At 37.6% G+C, this 26,807-nt stretch overlaps 1 protein-coding gene and 1 pseudogene across 1 annotated transcript; both read left to right on the top strand.

Annotated features, from left to right (window-relative positions):
* Positions 1-1,398: 1,398 nt before the first annotated feature.
* Positions 1,399-1,710, top strand: LOC120096235 (SLC35A4 upstream open reading frame protein-like). The gene has a single exon (XM_039091282.1). The coding sequence runs from the start codon at positions 1,399-1,401 to the stop codon at positions 1,708-1,710; it is 312 nt and encodes a 103-aa protein (XP_038947210.1).
* Positions 1,711-2,100: 390 nt separating this feature from the next.
* Positions 2,101-3,084, top strand: Slc35a4-ps1 (solute carrier family 35, member A4, pseudogene 1; annotated as a pseudogene).
* The last annotated feature ends 23,723 nt before the right edge of the window (positions 3,085-26,807 follow it).

The raw sequence follows: 26,807 nt of genomic DNA, 5'->3' as shown, positions 1-26,807 counted from the left end.
TCATTACAGGGATTGAAATGGACTAGAATATTAATATAAATCTATTCTCATTAGAATAATGGGAATGTGCTTCAAAGTTAAAGGACATTGTAAATCAAAGTTTAGATTTCCATTAATTTCTTAGATTTTAAACTACAAATATAAACTATAGAAAAGTTACGGATAGTGTGCTTACCATAAAAAGCTCAACAAGCAGAAATATCTTCTGATCGGTAATTTTAACAAAAGCTCAAGATCCTTTATGGAATAATACTATAATTTCAATTTTTGTTATAAATTTTATTACTATTGATTGTTTTTGAATAATAAACAATTTTATCTGCTTTATTTTAAAGGAATTCCTAGGGCAAAAAAATATGAAATTGTGTTGAAATACAGAAAATGCTAGGGTTTTTTATCTTTCTTTCTCATGCATCCATGATAAAATCTTCATAATAATCCAATATGAATGGAACAAAGCATACATTGCCCTACTTTAGAAAAGGACTGAATGTACCATAGATTGTCATGGAACTTGCATATTTCCCTTTATGTGCCCCTGGATAAATATTTGTTGACATGACCTATCTTTTCAAGGAAATTATTATAATTGTAATATTAAATTTGATATTTATACTATGGGACATTTATTATGGTACAATTTTCCATTAGAATAATCTCAACTAGAGTTAAATTCAACATTTATAATATATAACATGAATATTTTTAAATATTTTAAATATTTGTGGTATGTTTTGTTTCTTTCTTTGTTTACTTTTTTAAGAGAGTGTTTCTCTGGATAGTCCTGACTGTCCTCAAACTCAAGGTGTAGACCAGGCTGGCCTCGAACTCACAGAGTTGCACCTGTCTCTGCCTCCTGTGTAGTGAGATTAATGATGTGTGCCCCCACTGCTTGACCCTATGGCTTCTTTTAATCATACACATTTATAAATCATATTGTATTATGTTTTACAACTTAAAAAAAAACTAAGAATTCCAATATTGATCATCTTTTCACTTTTGATCATGATATCACTTCTAAACATTTTTTTCAGTAAAAGCTAGAATTAGAAAGAAATTGCCTCATCATAGTGAACATAAATTTGATGCCATAAAATTCGTGAAAAGTAAGTTTTGGCAAAGAACAGAAAGGAGGCATGTTTTTATACCTTGAAGTCTGTGCATTCTGTAGTCCAAGTTTATATATGGACCAGGATAGCAATGAATGCAGCTGTGCCTATATAAAATGGTATGCTTTAATTCATTATAAGTTCTCTTTTAAAATTCCTAGGTAACTAGATTTCATAGTTTTGAATATGGAGTGTGTGGATATTTCCAGTGAATTGCAGCGTCAAAATGATGAACACACTTGTTTGTGAATAGTATGAATATACCAATCCCCAAGTTCGAAAGGGGAAGATGGAGGATAACAAGGATTCTCTGCCCAAGCTTAAGGACCTGACATTTCTCAAGAACCAGCTGGAGTGCCTACAGCAGCGTGTGGAAATGAAAGTCAACAATGGCGTAGGTCAGGATGAGTCGCCCTTGTCCTCCCTATTCTTCAAGGAATTCCTGGCAGGATACGTGGTGGCCAAAATGAGGGCATCTGCAGTATTGGGCTGTGCAGTGGGCACTTGCATTGGCATCTATGCGGCTCAGGCATACGCCATACCCAACGTGGAGAAGACATTGAAGAACTACTTTAGGTCACTACGAAAGGGGCCTGACTAGGACCTTTGGAGAAGGCAGGATGAGCAAGTTGGGCCTGCAGGTAGAGACCTTCCTATCACAGTCACTCTACCTGGCTCCCCTTTTTATTGTTCATGTGCTAACCCTACCCCTCCTGCCTCTTTCTTCCCTGCCTTTCTTCCTGCAGAGAGAGGACAATGCATTGTCAGCCTGCACCCTACACTCTTTCCCTCCCTAGTTCCATGGAACAGACCCCAAAACTATGGGTCATGAACCCCCTCTTCAAGACCTAACTGGAATGTGCAGCTGTCTCTGATCCTCGGTATTCTCTCTGGTAATGTACTACAGTTCTACACTCAATTTCCTACAACTGTGTCCCAGTCTCTCTGTCCCTTGCTAGCTACCCAGGTCACCCAGGATCTGGCGAATACCATGAGTGTAGAAGATGGGGTTATGCCAGACCTAGCCCGGCCAAAACAGGCTCGCTGGACCCTGATGCGGTTCCTGTCCACTGCCATGTATGGTGCCCATGCGACATTCTTAGCACTGTGCCACGTGGTTGGACAAGTGCCCTTCTGGCCCCCCTCAGCTGTGTTACTCCCTGAACTGACCTAGCTCCTGTTGTGCGCCTTCTCCCTCCTGGAAGGCTGGAAAACATGGCCCCAGGCCGAACCTTTCGCACTATCAGCTCTGCTCTATGGTGCCAACAACAACCTGGTGATTTATCTGCAGCGCTACATGGACCCCAGCACCTATCAAGTGCTGAGCTATCTCAAGATTGGAAGCACAGCTCTGTTGTGCTGCCTCTGCCTTGGACATTGCCTCTCTGCGCACCAGGGGTTGGCGCTGCTGCTGCTGCTGCTGCTGCTGCTGCTGCTGCTGCTGCTGCTGGCTGCGGGAGCCTGCTATGCCTCGGGTGGCTTTCAGGAACCGGGGAACAGCCTTCTTATGACCCCATCAGCAGCTGGAACTAGTCCCATGCTCTTACATATCACTCCACTGGGACTTGTGCTCCTCATCCTATACTGCCTCATCTCCAGATTGTCCTCCTTATGCACAGAATTGATCATGAAACGACAGGGGTGACCCTTGGCTCTTCAGAACCTCTTTCTCTACACTTTTGGGGTGATCCTGAACCTTGGACTGTATGCTGGCAGTGGCCCGGGCCCAGGCTTCCTAGAGGATTTCTCTGGATGGGCAGTGCTGGTGGTGCTGAACCAGGCAGTAAATGGAGTGCTCTTGTCAGCCATCATGAAGCATGGCAGCAGCATTACAGGCCTCTTCATTGTGTCCTGCTCGGTAGTGGTCAATGCTGTGCAGTCAGCAGTGCTGTTACAGCTGCAGCTCACAGCCACCATTTTCCTAGTCACACTGCTCATTTGTCTGGCTGTGTGCTTGTATTATGGTAGCCCCTAAGTCCTTGACCACCTGCACTCACTTGTGGTTGCATAGATTACATGCAACCACCAGAGTTACCTCCCACCCCCCTGCAATCCCCAGCAGCCCTCTAACAAGTGCCTTGTAAGAAAAGCTAAGTGTCCAGGTTAGTCTTTGCATGCTCAGGTGGGAGAGTTAGCCCTAGGAGCAGAGTGGGCTTGGTTAAGGAAACACCTAATTACACTCTCTGTGTTCCCTCATTCTAAAGAACTGGGAGTCCAAAACTCAGGCCTGGGTAGCCTGTCCTTGAAACACCCTGCCTTGTCCTGCATGTACATGGCTGCTTCAAGTGAAGTTTCAGTCTTCTCACCTGCTGCAGTCACTCCTGAAGACTTTCTGTTTCCAAGCTTGGTGCTGGCTGCTCCAGCCCAGCAAGACTTCTGTAGAAGAGTTGCTTAGTTTGCCCCCTCTACAGTGCTGTTCCCCTTACCCACCCATTATTCTGGAAAGGTCAGAGGGAGCTGGGCTTGACTCATCTCAGGGAAAATTGCCCCTAGGCCCTGGCTTAAGTCTACACTCCTGACCCCTGTGCTAACCCGAGAGCTCTGTTGAAGCCCACTTTACCTCTGAAGCTCTTAGGAGGGACTGTTCTTCCCACTCTTCAGAGGTGTCCTACGTTCCAACAACTTGGGAGGGCTCTGCAGAGTAACCAGGGACAAGGTCCAGAAAACATTTATAGCCAATCGGTGTCTAACTACTTCAGCAATAAGGTCTTAATAAAGTGTCCTAGGGTGTAGGTGCTTCCTACAACCATTTACAGTTAAAGCAAGCAAGCAAGCAAGCAAGCAAACAAACAAACAAAAAGCCCAAATCCCTCAGAATTCTGTAAAACATGGTCTTGTTTTACAAGAAATCATTTTGTGTAATTATCTTACTTTTCATTTTACACTGTACATTTTGCCATTTAAGATGGCTAATTCCATTTGGAGACTACCAAACTCTTCTACACTGGTGATGTTTCACACTTAAAGTAACATATTGATTAATGCAGGACATTTTAATAATGGAAAAAATAAAAATATATTAAGTGAAAAGCTTAAAATAGCTAATAATTATATTAGTAATACAAATAAAAGATGAATTTCTTATAAATTAAAGTCTGGATTCAGGGTATCTATATACCATCCCTGATCAGTTGAATTGTCTATAATTAAATGGGTCAAATGCTCAAACTCTAGAAAGAGAATATTTCAATTTACTGCATTGGAAGAGCAAATATTACAAAACTAAATGAAACATGAATGGAGTTGATAATATACAGAGAATCCAGAGAACCAGAGGCCAGGGACAAATAGATCTACAGCTACACCTGAAGTCGCTATATCCACAAGACTTTAAGTTACCACACATCCTTTGAGAGGAGGGGGGAACAGCAGGCAGCCACCTGGTAGTCCCTAAATGAGTGAATTATACTGTCAACACACCACAAATATCACCAGACTGTGGTGTCAGCAACTTTTCTTTACGTTTCCTGAAAATCTCATAAACTCAGCACAAAGTATATTGGATTCATAAAACTTTGGGGAAATTAAAACACTGTTTTCAGAAAGGACAGGGTGCATATGTACTTAAAACCATCACTGACAAAATATAAGAAAAACTCAAGCAAATATTTTGTGCATATTTCATATCTAATTTACCTCCTTGTTTTTATTTTTTAAATAGGGTATGTGGAATTTTCAATCAAGAAAAATTTTCCATTCCTTTGAAATAAAAATGTCTCTTCATTTCATTGACGAAGTAGAATAAAATAAAATTAAAATAAGTTTCATGCACTCTAGGATTTCCTAGAATTTACCATGTAGGCAAGGATGACTTCTGAGTGTCCTCAATCTGCATTCGTGCTGCATGATATAGACAGTGGATTTACTTACGGTATGCTGTAAGTGGCTGTAACCCAGAGCATCCTGCAAGCAAAACAAAGACCTTACCAGCTGATAAATATATACAATTTACAATTTTGTTTAATTATGTTACTCATTTTCACAATTTAGTATCTTTGTTTAAGTATTTGAAATACAGCACCCTTATGAATAATGTTTCTGGAAATACTTTTCTCACATTCAATAGACTCTTTGTTTTTAAGACTACTTCAGTTCTTGAACAGAAGCTTTAGTTTATTGTAGTTCCACTTTGTTTTCTCTACTTCTTCTTGGTGTCTTATTAGAAAAAAAATATGTTAAAACTAAAGCTACTGAGCTTTGTAATTTCAAGCCTTAGATATTCTAAAATATAGTCTTTTTTGAGCTGAATTTTATGAACAAAATAAGGAGACACTAGACATATTAATATCATTTGTCATCAAGGATATAGGCATAAAATTGAGTTACAATTATTATTCTACATGTATTAAAATGGATATTACCAAAAAAGGAAGAAGACAACACAAAAATGTTAAGGAAAGAAAAAAATCGTATACTTCATCGGAGAGGATGCTAGTCACACTTTTGGGGATGTAGTTCATTTAAAGGAGTTTCTATTCAATCCAACAATTCTACATCTATGTATATTTTAAGAAGAGAAAATAGAAAGACAAAGAAATATGTTCACTGATATGATCAGATCAGCAAATATGTCCATGGTCAAGCCATAGCATGAACATTTGTGGAATTGATAAATCAGTTATTTTCTCCTGTTACTTAGCGTTCACAATGAAGAAAACCTGTAACATGGAAAACAGTTGTTTTGGTGAATTCAAGAATACAAGAACAAAATACTATGAAGAAATATTATGAAAGTCTATATTCTGTGTCTGCAATAAGTTTCGCACAAATGAATTCACAGCACCTTCACTGCCTATACAACATCTGCCTATAAGCATGACAGTTAAATTTATACCATGTATGAAGGAAGTGCTCTAGTGTCATCAAACCTAGGTAATGGCAATTCATGGATAGTTAGGGAAGGACAGACACCTTTCCTTGGGAGCATAGCCATGGGTGTCTACCAATGAATTGCTCCACAATCACTTGCAAAAGTATAATGCTAATTGGCTTTCTACATGAAATGTAATTTCTAAAATGCTCTCAAGTTGCTAGAGAAATATGCACATGGGGCAGAAGGAATTGGAAGGAGACAAGAAAATGAATGGGCATGATCAAAATCTATTGAATACGGTATCAAATTTTCAGGAAATAAATAATTGTTTTAAAAGCTATTATCTCTTCTCTATTTTTCTCCCTGGGGTTCCTTCAGGCAGAAACAATTTTGAGTCAAAGCTTTTGGCTGTGTGATGGCAACCCCATTAGTCTTTCCACTATAGGTGGACTTCCCCATAGTAGAGAAGTTCATGCAGAGTCCCTGCCTTTGAGTCTTAAGAGTCCCTCATCTCCTAGGTCTCTGGTACATTCTAGAGGATACACCCAAGGTTGTGCATTCTATTCTCTCTGTTGGCCCTCAGGGCTTCAGTCCTGTCCCCCAGAACAACTGATCATGTTTCATCTTACCCTCCCTCTCCCCTGTCCCCAGGCTCCTCCCTTCCTCTTCCACTATTTCTGAATCCATTACTCTATTGTGGGACATCTGAGTTGTTTCCAGCTCTGACTATCACAAATAAGGCCACTAAGAACATAGTGGAACACAACCTCCTGTGGGTATATACCTTTTGGGTATATTCCCAATATTGGTATTGCTGGATCTTCAGGTAGATATATATCCAATTTTCTGAGGAACATCCAAAATGATTTACAGAGTGGTTGTACCAGTTTGCAATTCCACCAAGAGTGGAGGAGTTCTCCACATCCTTGATAAGTGTTGTGACTTGATGTTTTGATCTTAGCCATTCTGATGAGTGTAAGGTGGAATATCAGCATTGTTTTAATTTGCATTTCTCTGACCAATAAGGACTTTGAATACCTTTTTAAAGTATTTGAGCCATTCAAAATTCCTCCTTTGTGATTTCTCTGTTTAAGTCTATACCCTATTTTTTATTGAATCATTTGTTTTTTCAGTGTTTAGCTTCTTGAGTTTTTTATATAATTTTGATATTAGCCCTCTATTGGATGTGGAGTTAGTGAAGATTTTTTTGCCAAATCTGTACATTGCCAGTTTGTCCTATTGACATGTTCCTATGCTTTATAGGCACTATGTAGTATCATAAATTTGCATTTATCAATTCTTGGTCTTAGAGCCTGAGCCTCGAATTTCTGATCTTTCCAAGGTTTTTAACATGAAGGGTTATACTATTTTGTTGTATTTTGGTATAGTATTTCTGTATGACAGTTCTGGATTATTTCAGCAGAATTTACCATCCTCCTGAATGTACCATCCACAATTTGTTGCTCTGTTTCTATATATTTCACTTTTTCTAGTTCTCTGAAATATTAATACACAATATCTATAGCAGCATTGGTTTAATTTTCCATCTGTACAAAACCTTTTATAACTTGTGACATGTTTTTTTGGATATTTAATGTATTTCCATTTCAAATATTATCCTCTTTCCACATCTCTCATCCCTGCTTTCCCCTACCCCCGCTCCTATGAGGATGTCCCCACTCCCTCACACCCACTTCCACATCAACACCCTGTTATTCCCTTACACTGGGGAAATGAACCTTAACAGGACCAAGGGATTTTCCTCTTATTGATGCCAGAGAATGTCATCCTCTGATACATATGAGGTTGGAGCCATGGGTACTCTTTGGTTAGCGGTTTAGTCCCCAGGAACTCTGGGGTGTTGGGTTGGTTGATATTCTTCCTCTGGTATTGCAAACCCCTTCAACTCCTTCAGTCCTTTCTCTAACTCCTCTATTGGGGTCCCAGTGCTCAGTCCCCTGGTTAGCTGCAAGCATCCTCATCGGTATCAGTAAGGCTTTGGCAGACTGTCTGGAGACATCCATATCAGCCTCCTGTCAGCAAGCCCTTCTTGACATCAGCAATAGTGATTGAGTTCGGTTGATCCATATGGGATGGATCCGCATGTGGAGCAGTCCCTGGATGATCTTTCCTTCACTCTCTTCTTCACTCTTTGTCCCTATATATCCTCCCATGAGTATTTGTTAACCATTCTAAGAATGACTGGAGCATTCACAGTTTGTTTTTCCTATTACTTGAGCTTCATAGGGTCTGTGATTTAATTGTTGGGTGTTCCAAGCATTTTGGTTAACATCCACTAATCAGTGAGCACATACCATGTATGTTCTTTTGTGACTGGATTACCTCACTCAGGATATTTTCTAAATACATCGCTTTGCCTAAGAATTTCATGTAGTCATTGTTATTAATAGCTGAGTAGAACTCCATTGTGTAAATGTACCACATTTTCTGTATCCATTCCTATATTGAAGGACATTTGGGTTCTTTACAGGTTCTGACTATTAAAATAAGCCTGCTCTGAACATAGAGGAGCATGTGTCCTTTTCATATGATTTAGCTGGGTCTTCAATTATTGCTAAGTCCAATATTCTGAGGAACCACCAGACTGATTCTATAGTGGTTGTACCATCTTGTAATCCCACCAGAAATGGAGGAGTGTTCCTATTTGTCCATATTCTTGCCAGCATCTGCTGGCACCTGATGTTTCAATCTTGGCTATTCTGACAGGAATAAGGTAGTATATCAGGATTGTTTTTATTTGCATTTCTCTGAAAGCTAAGAATATTGACCATTTTCTGTTACTTTCTGTATTTACATTTCAAATGTTATCCACTTTATCCCTTCCTATCCCCATTCTGCCTACCCATACATCTATGAAGATACTCCCACTCCCACCCACCCATTCCACCTTAAAACACTAGCATTATACAACACTGGGGAAAAGACCATTCCCAGGAAAAAAGGTCTTCTCCTCTTCTTGATGTCAGACAATTGTAATCCCCTGCTATTTGTACAGTTGGAGCCATGGGTCCCTTGATGCGTTCTCTTTGGTTGATGATTTAGTACCTGGGAGCTCTGGGGAGTCAGGTTGACTGTAATTGTTTTCTTTCCTTTGGGGTTGCAAAACCTTTCAGCTCCTTCAGTTCTTTCTCTAACTCCTCCATTGGGGTTCCTGTGCTAAGTCCGATATGTAGGTTCAAGGATCCTCATCTGTATCAGTAATGCTCTGCCAGAACCTCTCAGAAGACATCCTTTTCAAGCTCCTGTCAGCAAGCCCTTCTTGGTGTCAGGAATAGTGACTAGGTTTGGTGGCTGCATATGCTATGAATCCACAGTTTGGACAGTGTGAATGACCTTTCCTTCTGTCCCTGTTCCACTTTTCTTCCTGTTTCCTCCCATGAGTGTTTTGCTTCCCATTCTAGGAAGAAATGAAGCATCAACATTTTGATCTTCTTCCTTATTTTTGAATGGTCTGTGAATTATTTCTTGGGTATTCTGACCTTTTGGGCTAATATCTACTTATCAGTGAGTGCATACCATTAGTGTTCTTTTGTGACTTGGTTACCTCATTCAGGATGATATTTACTAGTTCCATCCATTTAGCTAAGAATTTCTCTTAATCATTTTTAATAGTTGTGTCATACTGCATTTTGTAAATATGCCACACTTTCTGTATTCATTCTTCTGTTGAAGTACATGTGGGTTCCTTCTAGTTTCTTGCTATTATAAATAGGGCTGCTATGAACAAAGTGGAGCATGTGTCCTTGATGTATGTTGGGGCAATTTTAGGTAAATGCTGAGGAGTGATATAGCTGAATCCTCAGGTAGTACTATGTCCAATTTTGTGAGTAGCCGCCAGACAGATTTCCAAAATGGTTGTGCCAGCTTCCAATCCCACCCACTATGGAGGAGTGTTCTGCTTTCTCCACACCCTCACCAGCATCTGCTGTTACCCAAGTTTTTGACCTTAGCCATTCTGACTGGTGTGAGGTAGAATATTAGGGTAGTTTTGATTTGCATTTCCATGATGACTAAGGATGTTGAACATTTCCTAAGGTGCTTCTCTGGCATTTGATATTACTCAGTTGAGAATGCTTTGTTAAGCTAAGTGCCCCATTTTTTAATAGGATTATTTGGTTCTCTGGCATCTGACATTTTGTTTTCTTTGTATTTATTTGATAACAGCCATCAATCGGATGTAGGATTGCTAAAGAGCTTTTCCTAATCTGTCATTTTGTTCCCATTTTGTCCTATTCACAGTCTCCTATACCTTATAGAAAATTTGCAGTTTTTTTTGTTTTTCTATTTGTTTATTCTGGATCTTAGAGTAAAGGCCATTGATGTTCTGTTCAGGGCATTTTCCCCTGTGCCTAGGTATTTGAGGCTCTAAAATCACTTTCTCTTCTATTAGAACGTTGCAATAATTGATCCACTGGAACTTGAGGTTTGTATAAGCAGATTAGAATGTGTCAATTTTCATTCTTCGACATTCTGATCTCTAGTTGAATCAGTTCTATTTGTAAAATCTGCTGTGTGTTTTCCATTAGATGGTTTTAGCTCCTTTGTCAAATATTAAGTGACTATAGGTGTTTGGGTTCATTTCTGAGTCTTCAGTACTATTCCATTGATCTATCTGCCTGTCTCTGTAGCACTACTATACAGGTCTTAACGTGATTGCTCTGTAATACAGCTTGAGGTCAGGGATGGTGATTCCCCTAGAAGTTATTTTACTGTTGAGAACAGTTTTCTTTTCTTTTCTTTCTTTCTTTCCTCCTTTCTTTCTTTCTTTCTTTCTTTCTTTCTTCCTTCCTTCCTTCCTTCCTTCCTTCCTTCCTTCCTTTCTTTCTTTCTTTCTTTCTTTCTTTCTTTCTTTCTCTCTCTCTCTCTTTCTCTCTCTCTCTCTCTCTCTCTCTCTCTCTTTCTTTCTTTCTTTCTTTTTTGTTATTCCAAATGAATTTGCACATTGCCCTTTCTAATTTTATGAAGGACTGAGTTGGAATTGCATTGAATCTGCAGATTTCTTTAGGCAGGATGGCCTATTTTACTACATTAATCCTGGTAGTCCAAGAATGTCACAGATCTTTCCATCTTCTGAGGTCTTCTTCGATTTCTTTCATCAGAAATTTGAAATTCTTGTCATACAGATCTATCCCTTACTTTGTTATTGTCACTCCAATGTATTTTATATGATCTGTGACTATCGTGAAGGATGTTGGTAGCCTAGTTTGTGTCTCGGCCTATTTATCCTTTGTGTCGACAAAGGCTACTGATTTGTTTGAGTTAATTTTATAACCAGCCACTATACAGAATTTTTTTTTTTGTCAGTAGCAGGAGTCCTGTAGTTGTATTTTTGGGTCATTATGCATACTATCATATTATCTGCAAGTTTTGATATTTTGACTGCTTCCTTTCTAAATTATATACTTTGATCATTTTTGTTGTCTAATTTTCCTGGTTAAGACAGCAAGTACTATATTGAATAAGTAGAGAGAGAGAGTGGGCATCTTTTTCTCAGGCTTGATTTTAAAGGTATTGCTTCTAGTTTCTCCCTGCTTAGTTTGATGTTGGCTCCTGGCTTGCTGTATATTGCTTTTACTATATTTAAATATGTGCCTTGAATTCATGGTCTTTCCAAGACTTTTATTTATCATGAAGGGGTGTTGAATATTTTCAAAGGCTTTCTCAGTGTCTAATGAGAAGATCACGTGGTTTTCTTTTTTTTCCCCCTTTGAGCTGTTTATATAGTGGATTATATTAATAGATTTCCATATATCAAACCATCCCTGCATCCCTGGGATCAAGACCTCTTGGTCACGGTAAATGATCATTTTGTTGTGTTCTTGAATTTGGTTTGCAAGATTTATTTTTATTGACTATTTTTTAAATTTGCATTTCAAATGTTATCCCCTTTCCTGGTTTCATGACCATAAACTCCCTATCCCATTCCCCCTCCCCCTATTTCTATGAGTGTTTTCTATTTCCTATCTAGCCCTTCCCACCTTCCCACCTTGACATTCCCCTACACTGGGTCATCAAACCTTTGAAGGATCAAGGACTTCTCAAATTGATGCCCAACAAGGTCATCCTCTGCTACTTATGCAGCAGAGTGTGTATCTCCATGTGTGTTCTTAGATGGTGGTTTAGTCCGTGGGATATCTGGTTGCTTGGTATTGTTGTTCTTATTCGGTTGCAAACCCCTTCATCTCTTTCAATCCTTTCTCTAACTCCTCCAATAAGGACCCTGTTATCAGTTCAGTGGTTGGCTGGGGCAAGAATTTTATTGAGTATTATTGCACTGATATTCCTGAGGGAAATTTGTCTAAAGTTCTCATTCTTTGTAGGGTTTGTGTTGTTTAGCTATAAGTGTAATTGTGGTTTCAAAGAATGAATTGGGCAAGGTTTCTTTCATTTCCATTTTGTACAGTAGTTTGAAGAGTTTTGGAATTAGGTCTTCTTTGATGGTCTGATAGAATTCTGAACTAAAACCATCTGGGCATTGGACTTTTTTTGGTGGGGATGGTCTAAAAGACTGCTTCTATTTCTATAGGGACTGTTGGCCTGTTTAGATGGTTTATCTGATCCTGATTTCACATTTTTATGTCTAGAAAATTGTTTATTGTCTCCACATTTTTCCAGTTATTTTGAGCATAGGCTTTTGTAGTAATATCTGATATATTTTTGAATTTCCTCAATTTTCCTTTGGTAACTATCCTTTTTCATTTTTAATTTTGTTAATGTGGGTACTATCTCTGTGCCCTCTTATTAGTGTAGCTAAGGGTTTATCTACCTTGATGATTTTCTTGAAAAACAAAAACAAAAACAAAAACAAAAACAAAACCCAACCACTCCTGGTTTTGTTGATTCTTGGTCTAATATGTTTTCTTTCTACTTAATAGATTTCAGACTGGAGTTTGTTTCCTGCCATCCACTCATTTTGGGTTTATTTGATTTTTTGTTTTACACCCTTCAGGTGTGGAGAAAAGCTATTAGTGTATTCTCTCTCGAGTTTCTTTTTGGAGGTACTCAGAACTCTGATATTTCCTTTTAGCACTGCTTTCATTGTATCCCAAAGTTTTGGTATGTTTTGTCTTCATTTTCATTAAATTCAAAAGAGCCTTTAACTTCATTTTTTATATTTTCTTTGACCAAGTTAATATTGAGTAGAACACTGTCCAACTTCTATATGTATTTTGGCTTTCTGTTATTTTTTGTTGTTATTAAAGACCAGTTGTAGTCCATGGTGATCTGAAAAAATCCATGGGTTTATTTCAATCTTCTTGTATCTGTTGACTCCTGTTTTGTCATGGATTATGTGATCAGTTTTGGAAAAGGTACCATGATGTGCTGAGGAGGAGGTAAGTCCTTTTGTTTTAAGACAGATATCTATTAAATACATTTGGTATATAGCTTCTGTTAGTTTCATTATATCTTTGTTTATTTTTTTGTTTCTATGATTTGCGCACTGATGAGAATGGGATGTTGAAGTCTCCCACTATCAAGGTGTGGAGTAACGTATATTTTGAGCTTTAGTAGTTTCTTTTGTTATTATAGTTGTCCTTCATTTGAAGTGTAGGTGTTCAGAATTGAGAGTTCATCTTGGTAGACTTTTTCCTTTGATGTTTATGAAGTGCCTTCCTTATCTTTTTAATAACATTTAATTGAAAGTCGATTTTATTTGCTTTTAGAATAGGTACTCCAGCTTGTTTCTTGGGACAATTTGTTTAGAGAATTACTTTCCAGCACTTTTCTCTGAGGTAGCATCATTTTTCTTTGTCAACGAGGTGTGTTTCCTGTATGCAGCAAAATTCTGGGTCCTCTTTAAGTATCCAGACTGTTAGTCTATGTCTTTTTTATTGGGCAATTAAGTGCATTGTTTTTTAATGATATTAAAGAATAGTGATTGTTGTTTTCTGTTATTTTTGTTGTTAGATATAATTATATGTCTGCGGCCATCTTCTTTTAGGTTTCTTTGAAGAAGATTAATTTCTCACATTTTCTAGGGTGCATTTCCTTTTGTGTGTTTGAGTTTTCTATATATTATCCTTTGTAAAACAATGCTGTTTAATTTTATTTTTGCTATAGAATATCTTAGTTTCTCCATATATGGTAATTGAGAGTTTTCCTGGATATTGTAGACTGTGCTGGCATTTGTGTTCTCTTAAGGTTTGTATGACATCTGCCCAGAATCTTCTAGCTTTCATTGTTTCTGTTCAGAAGTCTGGTGTAATTCTGATAGATCTTTCTTTATATGTTTCTTGATTTTTTTTAATCATTTTCTTTGTTTTGTACATTTGTTGTTTTGATTTTATGTGATCAACGAAATTTCTTTTCTATTCCAATCATTTTGGAGTTTTGTAGGCTTCTTGTATGTTTGTGGGCATCTCTTTCTTTAGGTTAGGGAAGTTTACTTCTATAGTATTTTGAAGATATTTACTGGCCCTTTAAGTTGGAAAACTTCGCTCTATTCCACACCTAGTATTCTTAGGTTTTCTTTCCTCATTGTGTCCTGGATTTCCTCTATGTTTTATTTTAGGAATATTTTTTGCATTTTGCATTTTGCATTTTGCATTTTACTTCACTACTGTGTCAGTGTTATCTATGGTATGTTCTACTCCTGAGATTCTCTTGTTCATCTCTTCTATTTTGTTGGTTATGCTTGTATCTATGATTCTTGTATCTTTCCTAGATTTTCTGTCTCCAGGGTTGTTTCTGCTTGTAATTTCTATATTGTTTTTATTTCCATTTTTATATCATTCATGGTTTTGATCAATTCCTTCATCTCTTTGTTTCTGTTTTCCTGTATTTCTCTAAGAGATTTTTGTGTTTCCTCTTTAAGGGCTTCTGTGTTTAACTCTGGTCTCCTGTGTTTCTTTAAGGGAGTTTTTTTTTTCCTTCCAAAATTCCTGAGAGGGGATTTTAAATCAGAATATTGCTTTTCCAGTTAATGTGATATCTACGACTGGCTCTAGTGGGAGAACTGGGTTCTGATAATGTCTATTAGCCTTGGTTACTGTTCCTTAGGCTCTTGGGCTTGCCTCATTCCATCTGACTATCTCTAGCTTTAGTTGGTCTTGCTGTCTCTGACTGAAGCTAGTCCCTCCTGTGAGCTGGTGAGCATGTGATCTTAGGAGTGAGGTCATTCTTCAGAGATCAGCTCTCTCCAGGCAGGCTTTGGGTCTGGAGGGCTGTGGTACAACCTCAGCTCTAGGTGCAGATGGAGACGTAAAAGATCCTTGTTGAGGCTGCACCATGTTTTCTTTTCCCTGTGCACTCCTGGCAGGTCTCTATTTAAATAGTTAGTGGAGTGAAAATGGGGTCTCACCTGTGCACTTAGGAGTAAAAGCACTCCTCAGAGACCAGCTATCTCCAGGTTGGATTTGGGTCTAGAGGACTGTAGAACAGACTTAGCTTTGGGCAAAAATGGAGTCCAGAAAGTGGTTTTATATTTTATTTCTTCAACTTACTCCTTTTCACTGTATATTTCACAAAAGTCACTGATAAGAGACAACACAGTCAATACTAGGATTCCTTGAAATTGTTCCACCAATTTCACTAGTTAAAAATAAATAAAGTCCTCAGGCAGATTTCTTAGCTAAGGGTAGAAAGCAGACACATTATTTGCCAAAATATTATATGAACAGACCTGAAATCACTTATTAATATCCTCTGAAACCCCTTTAGCCAGAAGTTATATTCTATATTGTTCTCTGAATCATCTTGTATGTTTATACTAGGATGGCTCATTAAGGATTGCTTAATGCACTGAACTCTTTTTCTAATCCAAAGTTCCCAGGTCAATGTTCTGTCAACAAGATACATTGTCAGGGCTGTCACAACAATACTCAATTATTTTGTACCATGATCTTAATCAGTACTCAATAGATGTGAAAACACTGTCTTAATCAGTACTCAATAGATGTGAAAACACTTCCCTAGTGACATATTTTCTCCAACAATGTCACACTTACCCCAAGGATACATCTTCCAGTCCTAATTCATACTGATGACTATGTATTCAAGTATTTGAATCTAGGGGAAACATTTCTAGTCAAGCCAGCACTTGTATGTATATTGAAATTATGTCTGTGTGTCTGTGTGTGTTTGTATGTATAGATCTTTAGCAACATCTTTATATTGTACTTAATGGATATTATTTGTTATCCCAAAATGTAAATGAAAAAGACAGTTTTATTATACATAATGTATTATGTAAATTAAGGTTTCCATAGGTAGTAACTTTAGTACCAAACCATTTTCAACTTCAAATGGTTTAACCGCAGAATATTTGTCCTCATTTTCATACATACACAACAACTGTTCCTATGACTATTTGAAAGGAAAGTTGAGTGAATATAACAAACTCTATATAGGTTCAGAGTTGAAAACATGTTTTAAACTAGAACATATTTTTCCATCCTTTGCTCTTCAGAAAGTAGACAATCCATAGTTATTACCTCCAATGATTTGTTAGGTTATATTACTTCATTAGGCCTTTGCAAAATATACAACAAAAGAACTAGATATTCCCTTCCAATTAGAATACAATGTAACTGCAATATAACTTTACCTTATATAGATGGACTGATTTGGGTAATACTATTGAACTTTCTGTTTTGTTCCTTATTGATTACTAATCAAATAAATATTAATGAGTATAGCTATCATTATATTAGTAAAATATAAGTAGAAAGATATCTAGTTTTTAATATAAATGCTTAAAAGTGATGTATACCTTTATATAATTAAGGGTGAGCACATGGGCACTGGAAAAAAATTTCCTGACCAAAACACCAATGGCTTACGCTCTAAGATCAAGAATCGACAAATGGGATCTCATAAAACTGCAAAGCTTCTGTAAGGCAAAGGACACTGTGGTTAGGACAAAACGGCAACCAACAGATTGGGAAAAGATCTTTACCAATCCTAAAACAGATAGAGGCCTTATATCCAAAATATACAAAGAACTCAAGAAGTTAGACCGCAGGGAAACAAATAACCCTATTAAAAAATGGGGCTCAGAGCTAAACAAAGAATTCACAGCTGAGGAATGCCGAATGGCTGAGAAACACCTAAAGAAATGTTCAACATCTTTAGTCATAAGGGAAATGCAAATCAAAACAACCCTGAGATTTCACCTCACACCAGTGAGAATGGCTAAGATCAAAAACTCAGGGGACAACAGATTCTGGCGAGGATGTGGAGAAAGAGGAACACTCCTCCATTGTTGGTGGGATTGCAAACTGGTACAACCATTCTGGAAATCAGTCTGGAGGTTCCTCAGAAAATTGGACATTGAACTGCCTGAGGATCCAGCTATACCTCTCTTGGGCATATACCAAAAAGATGCCCCAACATATAAAAAAGACACGTGCTCCACTATGTTCATTGCAGCCCTATTTATAATAGCCAGAAGCTGGAAAGAACCCAGATGCCCTTCAACAGAGGAATGGATACAGAAAATGTGGTACATCTACACAATGGAATATTACTCAGCTATCAAAAACAACGACTTTATGAAATTCGTAGGCAAATGGTTGGAACTGGAAAATATCATCCTGAGTGAGCTAACCCAAACACAGAAAGACATACATGGTATGCACTCACTGATAAGTGGCTATTAGCCCAAATGCTTGAATTACCCTAGATGCCTAGAACAAATGAAACTCAAGACAGATGATCAAAATTTGAATGCTTCACTCCTTCTTTAAAAGGGGAACAAGAATACCCTTGGCAGGGAATAGAGAGGCAAAGATTAAAACAGACACAGAAGGAACACCATTCAGAGCCTGCCCCACATGTGGCCCATACATATACAGCCATCCAATTAGACAAGATGAATGCAGCAAAGAAGTGCAGGCCGACAGGAGCCGGATGTAGATCGCTCCTGAGAGACACAGCCAGAATACAGCAAATACAGAGGCGAATGCCAGCAGCAGACCACTGAACTGAGAATAGGACCCCCGTTGAAGGAATCAGAGAAAGAACTGGAAGAGCTTGAAGGGGCTCAAGACCCCATATGTACAGCAATGCCAATCAACCAGAGCTTCCAGGGACTAAGCCACTACCTAAAGACTATACATGGACTGACCCTGGACTCTGACCTCATAGGTAGCAATGAATATTCTAGTAAGATCACCAGTGGAAGGGGAAGCCCTTGGTCCTGCTAAGACTGAACCCCCAGTGAACGTGATTGTTGGGGGGAGGGCAGTAATGGGGGGAGGGTGGGGAGGGGAACACCCATAAAGAAGGGGAGGGGGAGGGATTAGGGGGATGTTTGCCTGGAAACCGGGAAAGGGAATAACACTCGAAATGTAAATAAGAAACACTCAAGTTAATAAAAAAAAAAAAGAAAGAAAACTGGAAAAAAAAAGAAAAAAAAACTGAAAAAAAAAGGGTGAGCCAATGATTTTGTATATCATTTACTTATATTATACTTCTAATAAATCATCACTCTTATAATTTTCTATTGCCTTCTAATTCTTCCTTTCTTATATTTTGAGTAAAATTGTGTGGTTTCATAAAATTTAAATGAAACTCACATTTTTTCTGAAAATAATTGCAATTAATTCTGAATTCTAACTATGCAAAATATTACTTGAGTTTCTATTCCTTAGCAGAAACATACACTTATATACTGCTTGTAAAATAAAAGAACATTTGCAAATGTGTTATTAAAATTTTGTCATCTTTAATTATACATAAAACCAGATTAAAATCTTCTAAATCAGTTTATTTAAATTTGTTGAGTCCAATAAGTGTTTATGTTCACATTTGGGTTTAGTCATGCATAAACATTCAGACGGGCTTCTGAGAACACTGATAGCAACCATCTCTACCGAACTCTCTAGCATTTGTTGCTTGCAGTTAATCATCAAAAGCTGCATCTTGAGAGACTTACATTTCTTTTTAAAATTTTATTTATTCGTGTTATTTTCATATCCTAAATTATTGTTATATTTACACTTCTTTCCAATCCTTCTCTGAGCCACACTCATGTCCTTTCTCATGCAACATTGAACATCTTTTCTTCTTACTCTATTGAGCCCAGTGTTGTTTTGCAAATACTACTTTGGGCCTCTACCAAGGAATAACATTAATCAACCAGTGCTTACACCATTTAAAAGAGAGAGACCTTTCCTTTTCCAACAGGTTTCAAATATTTTTTGTGTTTGTGTCCTGTGTGTGTGAGTGTGTGTATGCACACACGCATGCAAGAATATTATATATCATATGTTCATTTCTCATTTAAAATATGTATTGATAAATAACATGAATCTCAAGCATGCAATAATATAAAATTAAACTAATATGGAGAAAAAGTATAAATATGCTATTATGGATCTAAAAATGAGAGTCAAAATTCATACTATTAAGAAAAAATTGAAAAATAATTTAATTTAAAAAGAGGGTTTTTTTCTGCTTTAGTAGAAAAATGAAAATTACTGAGTCAGGGCAGATAGCTCAACAAGTAAAATCGCTTTCCTCCTAACAAGGTGATTAGACTTTCGTTCCAGAACCCATGTGTGTAAGAAGAAAAGGACTCCCATGAGTATACTGCTGACCCCCAAAAACATGTTTTGGTTCACTCCTGTACATACATGTGCGCGCGCGCGCGCACACACGCACACACACACACACACACACACACACACACACACACACACAAACACACACACTTTTGTACATATTAAATGAGCACATGTAATAAATGTTTTAAGAAAAAAATCCTTTTTTATAAAGTTAATTTTGTTGGTATATCGTGACACCCATCATTCACTTTAGTACTTTTTATTAAAAATAATTAAATAACCACTATAGAAACTAAGAACAAATCCAGAACTCAGATTCTATAATTGTACCTTCAGTTTATAAGCATCAATATCATTACATTCATATTAGGTAATATTCAATTATCATATGCCTTAACATCTTTTATTTTATTTTATTTTATTTTTTACACTCCAGATTTAATCCACTCTTGGTCCACCTACATCCCAAACTTTCTCCATGTCCCACACCCCCTCTCTCCACAAAGATGTTTCCACCCCACAGACACTCCCCACCAGACCTCTAAAATTGCTGGGGCTATCAGTCTCTTGAGGGTTGGGTTAATCTTCTCTGACTGGACCGAGACCCAGCAGTTGTCTGCTGTATATGTGTTGGGGGTGTCATATCAGGTGGTGTGTGCTGTCTCATTGATAATCCAGTGTCTGGGAGATCGCAGGTGTCCAGGTTAAACTGAGACTGCTGGTTCTACAGTGATGTCATACTCCTCACCTTCTTCCAGCTTTTGCTAATTCAACCACAAGAGTCAGCAGCTTCCTTTCATTGTTTGGGTGCAAATATTGAATCTTTCAGCTGCCTTCTGAGTCTTTCAGAGAGTAGAGCACTTTGTCACCTCAGTAATAGTGTCGGTATTTGTAGACTCCCTTTTAGCTGGATCGCACTTTTGACCTTTCACTCGACCTTCTTTGCCTCAGGGTCTTTGCCATTTTAATCTCTGCAGTTTTTTTCAGACAGGAATACTTATGGGTTAGACTTTTAACTGTGGGATAGCAACCCTATCCCACACTTGATGACCTGTCTTTCCGCTGGAGACAGGCTTTATATGTTCCCTCTCCTTACTCTAGGACATTTTATCTAGGATCCCTCCTATTAAATCCTGAGAGTCTCTCACCTCAGAGGTCTCTGGTAAATTTGGAAGGTTCTCCCAACCTCCTATATCCTGAGGCTGCCTATTTCCATTCTTTCTGCTGGCCCACTGTGTTACAGTCCTTTTCCCCCACCCAATACCAGATCATGTTCCTTGCACCACCACAACCCCCTATCTTTCCCTCCCAGGTCCCTCCTTCCATCCCTGCTTTTGATGTTTTCTCCTTTACAAGTGGGACTGAAGTGTACTCACTTGTTGACCTTTTCGAGTTCTGCAGACATCTTGGGTATTCTGCACTTTTTTTCTTTTTTTTTTTGTTTTTGTTTTTATTTTTGCCAATGTCCACTTATGAATGAGTAAATATCATGCATGCACTTTTGGGTCTTAGTTACCTCACTCAGGAAGATATTTTCTAGTTCTATCCATTTGCCTGCAAATCTCAGGAAGTCCTCGTTCTTAATAGCTAAGTAGTATTGCATTGCAAAAATGAACAGTGTTGTCTGTATTCATTGTTCTATGTTGGGGCATCTGGGTTGTTTTCAGCTTCTGGCTATCACAAATAAGGCCACTGTAAACGTAGTTGAACACATTGCCCAGTGACATGGAGGGAATCTTTTGTGTATATTCCCAAGAGTATTATTCCTGGTTCTTGAGGTAAATCTATATCCAATTTTCTGAGAAACTTCAAACTTGATTTCCTCAGTGATTGTACCAGTTTGCAATTCCACCTGCAGTGGAGGAATGTTCCTCTTTCTTTAAATCCTCACCAGCATGTGTTGTCACCTGATGTTTTCATCTTACCCATTTTGATTAGTGTAAGGTGGAATCATCGGGTCATTTTGATTTGCATTTCTCTGATCATTAAAGACTTTCTCTCATAAACTATGTCTTTTGCATTACAGAAGTTTTCTGATTTCATGACATCCCAACTCTCAATTCTCAATCTTATATTGGGAGCCATTAGAGTTCTGTTAAGGAAACTTCCCCCAGTACCAATGAGTTTTCTACTTTCTCTTCTATCAGATTGAGTGTATTAATCAGGATCAGATAAACCATCTAAACATCCCATAATCACTAAAGTACTAGAAGCAGTCATTAAAAGTCTCCCAATGAAAAAAAGCCCAGGACCAGATGGGTTTAGTGCTCAATTATATCAGACCTTCATAGGAGACTTAATACCCTTAATCTCTAAACGGGTCCACAAAAGATAAACAGAAGGAACACTAACCAATTGTAGGATGTCGTACAGGTGAGGGACAGTAGAGGATAGAGCAAGGCCTGTCATTGGATGAGAGGGAAGGATGGGTGGGAGAAAAGTTTGAAGGAAGAAGGGATTGGACCACAAAAAGAAAGAAAACTTCACAACAATTTCGCTTATGAACATCGATGCAAAAATGCTCAATTCTTGCAAATTGAATGGAAGAACACATTGAAACAATCATCTATTATGATCAAGTAAGCTTCATCCCATGGATGCAGGGATGGTTCAATATATGAAAACCATCAATATAATCCACTATACAAAGAAATCCAAAGGGGGAAAAAAAAACTTCGTGAGCATCTCATTGGATTCCAGAGTGGATTTCCAGAGTGGTTGTACCAGTTTACAATCCCACCAACAATGGAAGAGCGTTCTTCTTTCTCCATATCCTCACCAGCATCTGAGGTCACCTGAGTATTTTATCTTAACAATTCTGAGTGGTGTGAGGTGGAATCTCAGGGTTGTTTTGATTTGCATTTCCCTGATGACTAAGAATGTTGAAAATTTCTTTAGGAGCTTTTTGCCCAATTGATATTCCTTAGCTGAGAATGTTTTATTTAGCTCTGTACCCCATTTTTAATGGGGTTACTTGGTTCTCTGGAGTTTAACTTTTGGAGTTCTTTGTATATTTTGGATATTAGCCTTCTATCAATTGAAGGATTGGTAAAGATCTTTTCTCAATCTGGTGGTTGCCATTTTGTCCTAATGACAGTGTCTTTTGCCTTACTGAAGTTTTGCAGTTTTTTGAGGTCCCATTTGACAATTCTTGATCTTAGAGCAAATGCCTTTGGTATTTTGTTCAGGAAATTTTTCCCAGTGCCCATATGTTCAAGATTCTTCCCGCTCTTTCTTTTATTTTTTTGAGTGTATCTGGTTTGATGTGGAGGTCCTTGTTCCACTTGGACTTAAGCTTTGTACAAGGTGATAAGAATGAGTAGATTTGCATTTTTCTACATGCTGACCTCAAGTTGAACCAGCACCATTTGTTGAAAATGCTATCTTGCTTCCATTAGATGGTTTTAGCTCCTTTGTTGAATATCAAGTAACCATAGGTGTTTGGGTTCATTTCTGCGTCTTCAGTTATGTTCCACTTATCTATCTGTCTGTCTCTGTACCAATACCATGGAGTTTTTTTTTACAACTATTGCTCTGTAATACTACTTGAAGTCAGGGATGGTGATTCTCTAAGATGTTCTTTTATTGCTATCCTGTTTTTTTTTTTTTTTTTTTTTTTTTTTTTTTTTTTTTTTTCTGGAGCTGGGGACCAAACCCAGGGCCTTGCGCTTCCTAGGCAAGCGCTCTACCAATGACCTAAATCCCCAACCCCTATCCTGTTTTTTTTGTTTGTTTGTTTTTGTTGTTATTGCAAATGAATTTGCCAATTGCTCTTTCTATCTCTATAAAGAATTGAGTAAGAATTTTGATGGGGATTGCATTGAGTCTGTAGATTCCTTTTGGCAAAATGGACATTTTTACAATCCTACCAATTCATGAGCATGAGAGATCTTTCCATCTACTGAGATCTTCCTCAATTTCTTTCTTCAGAGACTTGAAGTTCTTGTCATACAGATCTTTTACTTGATTGGTTAAAGTCACACTAAGATATTTTGTGTTATTTGTGACTATTGTGAAGGGTGTCCTTTCCCTAATTTCTTTCTCAGTCTGTTTATCCTTTGAGTAGAGGAAGGCTACAGATTTGTTTGAGTTAAATTTATACCTCAACACTTTGCTGAACTTGTGTATCAGATTAAGCAGTTTTCTCGTGGAACTTTTGGGATCACTTGAGTATACTATCATATCATCTGAAAATAGTGATATTTTGATTTCTTCCCTAACAATTTGTATGTCTTTTACCTCCTTTGATTGTCTGATAGATCTGTCTAGGATTTCAAGTACTGTATTAAATATATAGGGAGAGAGTGGGCAGCCTTGTCTAGTCCCTGATTTTAGTGGGATTGCTTCAAGTTTCTCTGCATTTAGTTTAATGTTAGCTACTTGTTTGCTGTATATTGTTTTTATTATGTATAGATAAGGGCCTTGAATTCCTGATTTCTTTTCAGGACTTTTACCATGGAGGGGTGTTGAATTTTGTCAAGTGCTTTCTCAGCATCTAACGAAATGATCATGTGGTTCTTATCTTTGAGTTTGTTTCTATTGTGGATTACGCTGATAGATTTCCACATATTAAACCATCCCTGAATCACAGGGATGAAGCCTATTTGATTCTGATGGATGATCTTTTTGATGTGTTCTTGGATTCGGTGTGAAAGAATTTTATTGAGTGTTTTTGCATCAATATATTCATAAGGGAATTTGGTCTGAAGTTCTCTTTTTTTGTTGGGTCTTTGTGTGGTTCAGGATAAGAGTAATTGTGGCTTCATAGAATAAAATTTGGTAGTGCTCTATCTGTTTCTATTTTATATAATAGTTTGTACAGTATTGGTGTGAGCTCTTCCATGAAGGTCTGATAGAATTCTGCACTAAACCCATCTGGACCTGGGCTCATTTTAGGAGACTTTTAATGACTGCATCTACTTTTTTTTTGGGGGGGGGGAGTTATAGGGTTCTTTGGATGGTTTATTTGTTCCTGATTTAATTTTGGTACCTGGTATCTGTCTACAAAATTTTACATTTCCTTCAGATTTTCCAGTTTGGTTGAATATTGGCTTTTGTGGTAAGATCATAGTTCTTTTTAATGTTCTCAGATCCTGTTGTTATGTCTCCCTTTTCATTTCTGATTTTGTTAATTTGGATACTCTCTGTGACGTCTTGTTAGTCTGGCTAAGGGTTTATCTATCTTGTTGATTTTCTCAGAAAACCAGCTACTGATTTTGTTGATTCTTTATATAGTCCTTTTCATGTCTACTTGGTTGATTTTAGCCCTGAGTTTGATTATTTCCTGACTTCTACTCCTCTTCGGTTTATTTATTTCTTTTTGTTCTATAGTTTTTATGTGTGCTGTCAAGCTGTTTACATATGCTCTCTCCTGTTTCTTTTTGCAGGCTCTCAGAGCTATGAGTTTTCCTATTAGTACGGCTTTCATTGTATCCCATAAATTTGGGTATGTAGTATCTTCATTTTCATTAAATTCTAAGAAGTCTTCAATTTCTTTGTTTCTTCCTTGACCATGCTGTCATTGAGTAGAGTGTTGTTCAACTTTCATGTATATATGGACTTTCTGTCTTTTTTTGGTTGTTGTTGTTATTAAAGGATGCAAGGGATTATTTCTAACTTCCTGTATCTTTTGAGACCTGTTTTGTGACTGATTATATGGTAAATTTTGCAGAAGGTACCATGAGGTGCTGAGAAGAAGGTATAACCTTTTGTTTTAGGATGGAGTATTCTATAAATGTCTGTTAAATTCATTTGATTCATAACTTCTGTTAGTTTCTCTATGTCTCTGTTTAATTTCTGTTTCTATGATCTGTCCATTGATGAGAGTGGGATGTTGAAATCTCATACTATTATTGTGTAAGGTATAACATGTGTTTTGATCTTTAGCAAGGTTTCTTTCAATGAATGTAGGTGTCCTTGCATTTGAAGCATAGATATTTAAGAATGAAATCCATCTTGGTGGATTTTTCATTTTATGAATATGACGTGTCCTTCCTTGTCTCTTTTAATGACTTCTCGATTCCAGCGTGATGACATTTTCATACTTGATTTTGGTGATCAGCTCCAGCCTGATTACATTTTCATACTTGATTCTGATGATCAGCTCCCTGGGACTGTCAAGGTATTTTGGGGATACAAACTCAAACAGGCAGTTTACGGGATGATCAGCCAGACAGTTCCAGTTTTCTCTGCTCTTTATAGGAGTCATGTCTTATTCTCCCTCCCAGACCATGTATTTAATATGCATTGGCAAATGCCACACAGAACACATGTAGTATCTTCATGGCTGCCTGGCTTTGTAGTTGGTGCCACTATAGGATGAACTCTTCACTGTGCCATGGCAGTCATTGCACTTGTAGCAGCCATGCCTGTGACATTTGTGACATTCTGGTGACAAACTAAAATATTCACTTGCTGACTATGGACTCATTGAGGACTCCAGCAGATACCCACAGATGGATTACTGCCTCAGCTCCTGAATGATGAGGTTGCCAGCAGCAGTAGTATAGATACCTGAGAGGGTCCACTGGGTAAGCAGTGGGACACTGTTGTATTCCAGGACTAGAGACAAACATGTAGTATTCTGGAACCTCCCTGGGGCTGCTAAGGGCAGGAAGAATATCTGCCTTCTATGCCCTTGAAGATGCCACTTCTAGCTCATCAATCCCTACAGAAGCATATCAGGGGGCATCACAGGACTCTCAGTTCAAAAATTAGGTCATCAATATTGTAAAGCCATAATTGGAAAAGGACCTCAAAAGTTACCTGCACAGATTTCAGACTTAATCTTACTTATTTACAGGATGTTTCTTGATAGTCAAAAATTAATATTCTTCTATTATTTAATGATTCAATGTGTATGTGTTACCAGCATCTTGCTTTCTGTAGACTCTGATGCTTTCCAATAAAGTATAAAACTAACTAAATAAGAAGAAAACTTTAAAAAATATACTAGAGTATTGACTTGGGGTTCCAAGTAATCAAGGTGAAAATGCTTTGCTGGCTGATTTCTTGTTATGGACGGGATACTGTTATCTATGCACAGCCATAAAATTCCTTTGGCATTTTTTTCAATTACCAATAAAACTTGTCAGACAGCCATGCTCAAAAGTGAGTCATTAGCTGAAGTCAGCTCTTTTATTTTTATTTATTAGACCCTGCCGTACCTTTGGCATTTAATATCCCAAAGAAGACGTCAGCATCCAAATAATCGTCTATTGCCCTAATGTCACATAATGTTCTGAATAATTTTACTCTCCTGTTCCCAATAAAACCAATTTAGCTAATTCTAAAAAGAACAGAAAATACTCATTTTCTATTACAGGCATACATTATTCTTCGAGAAAATTCATGATG

Source organism: Rattus norvegicus, chromosome 13 (genome assembly GCF_036323735.1).
Source record: "Rattus norvegicus strain BN/NHsdMcwi chromosome 13, GRCr8, whole genome shotgun sequence".
Classification (NCBI taxonomy): Eukaryota; Metazoa; Chordata; class Mammalia; order Rodentia; family Muridae; genus Rattus; species Rattus norvegicus.
This window is presented reverse-complemented; position numbering and strand designations above follow the sequence as displayed.

Bases quoted from the DNA above. Each gene is read 5' to 3' on its own strand.
- LOC120096235 (XM_039091282.1), top strand. From the start codon at position 1,399: ATGGAGGATAACAAGGATTCTCTGCCCAAGCTTAAGGACCTGACATTT.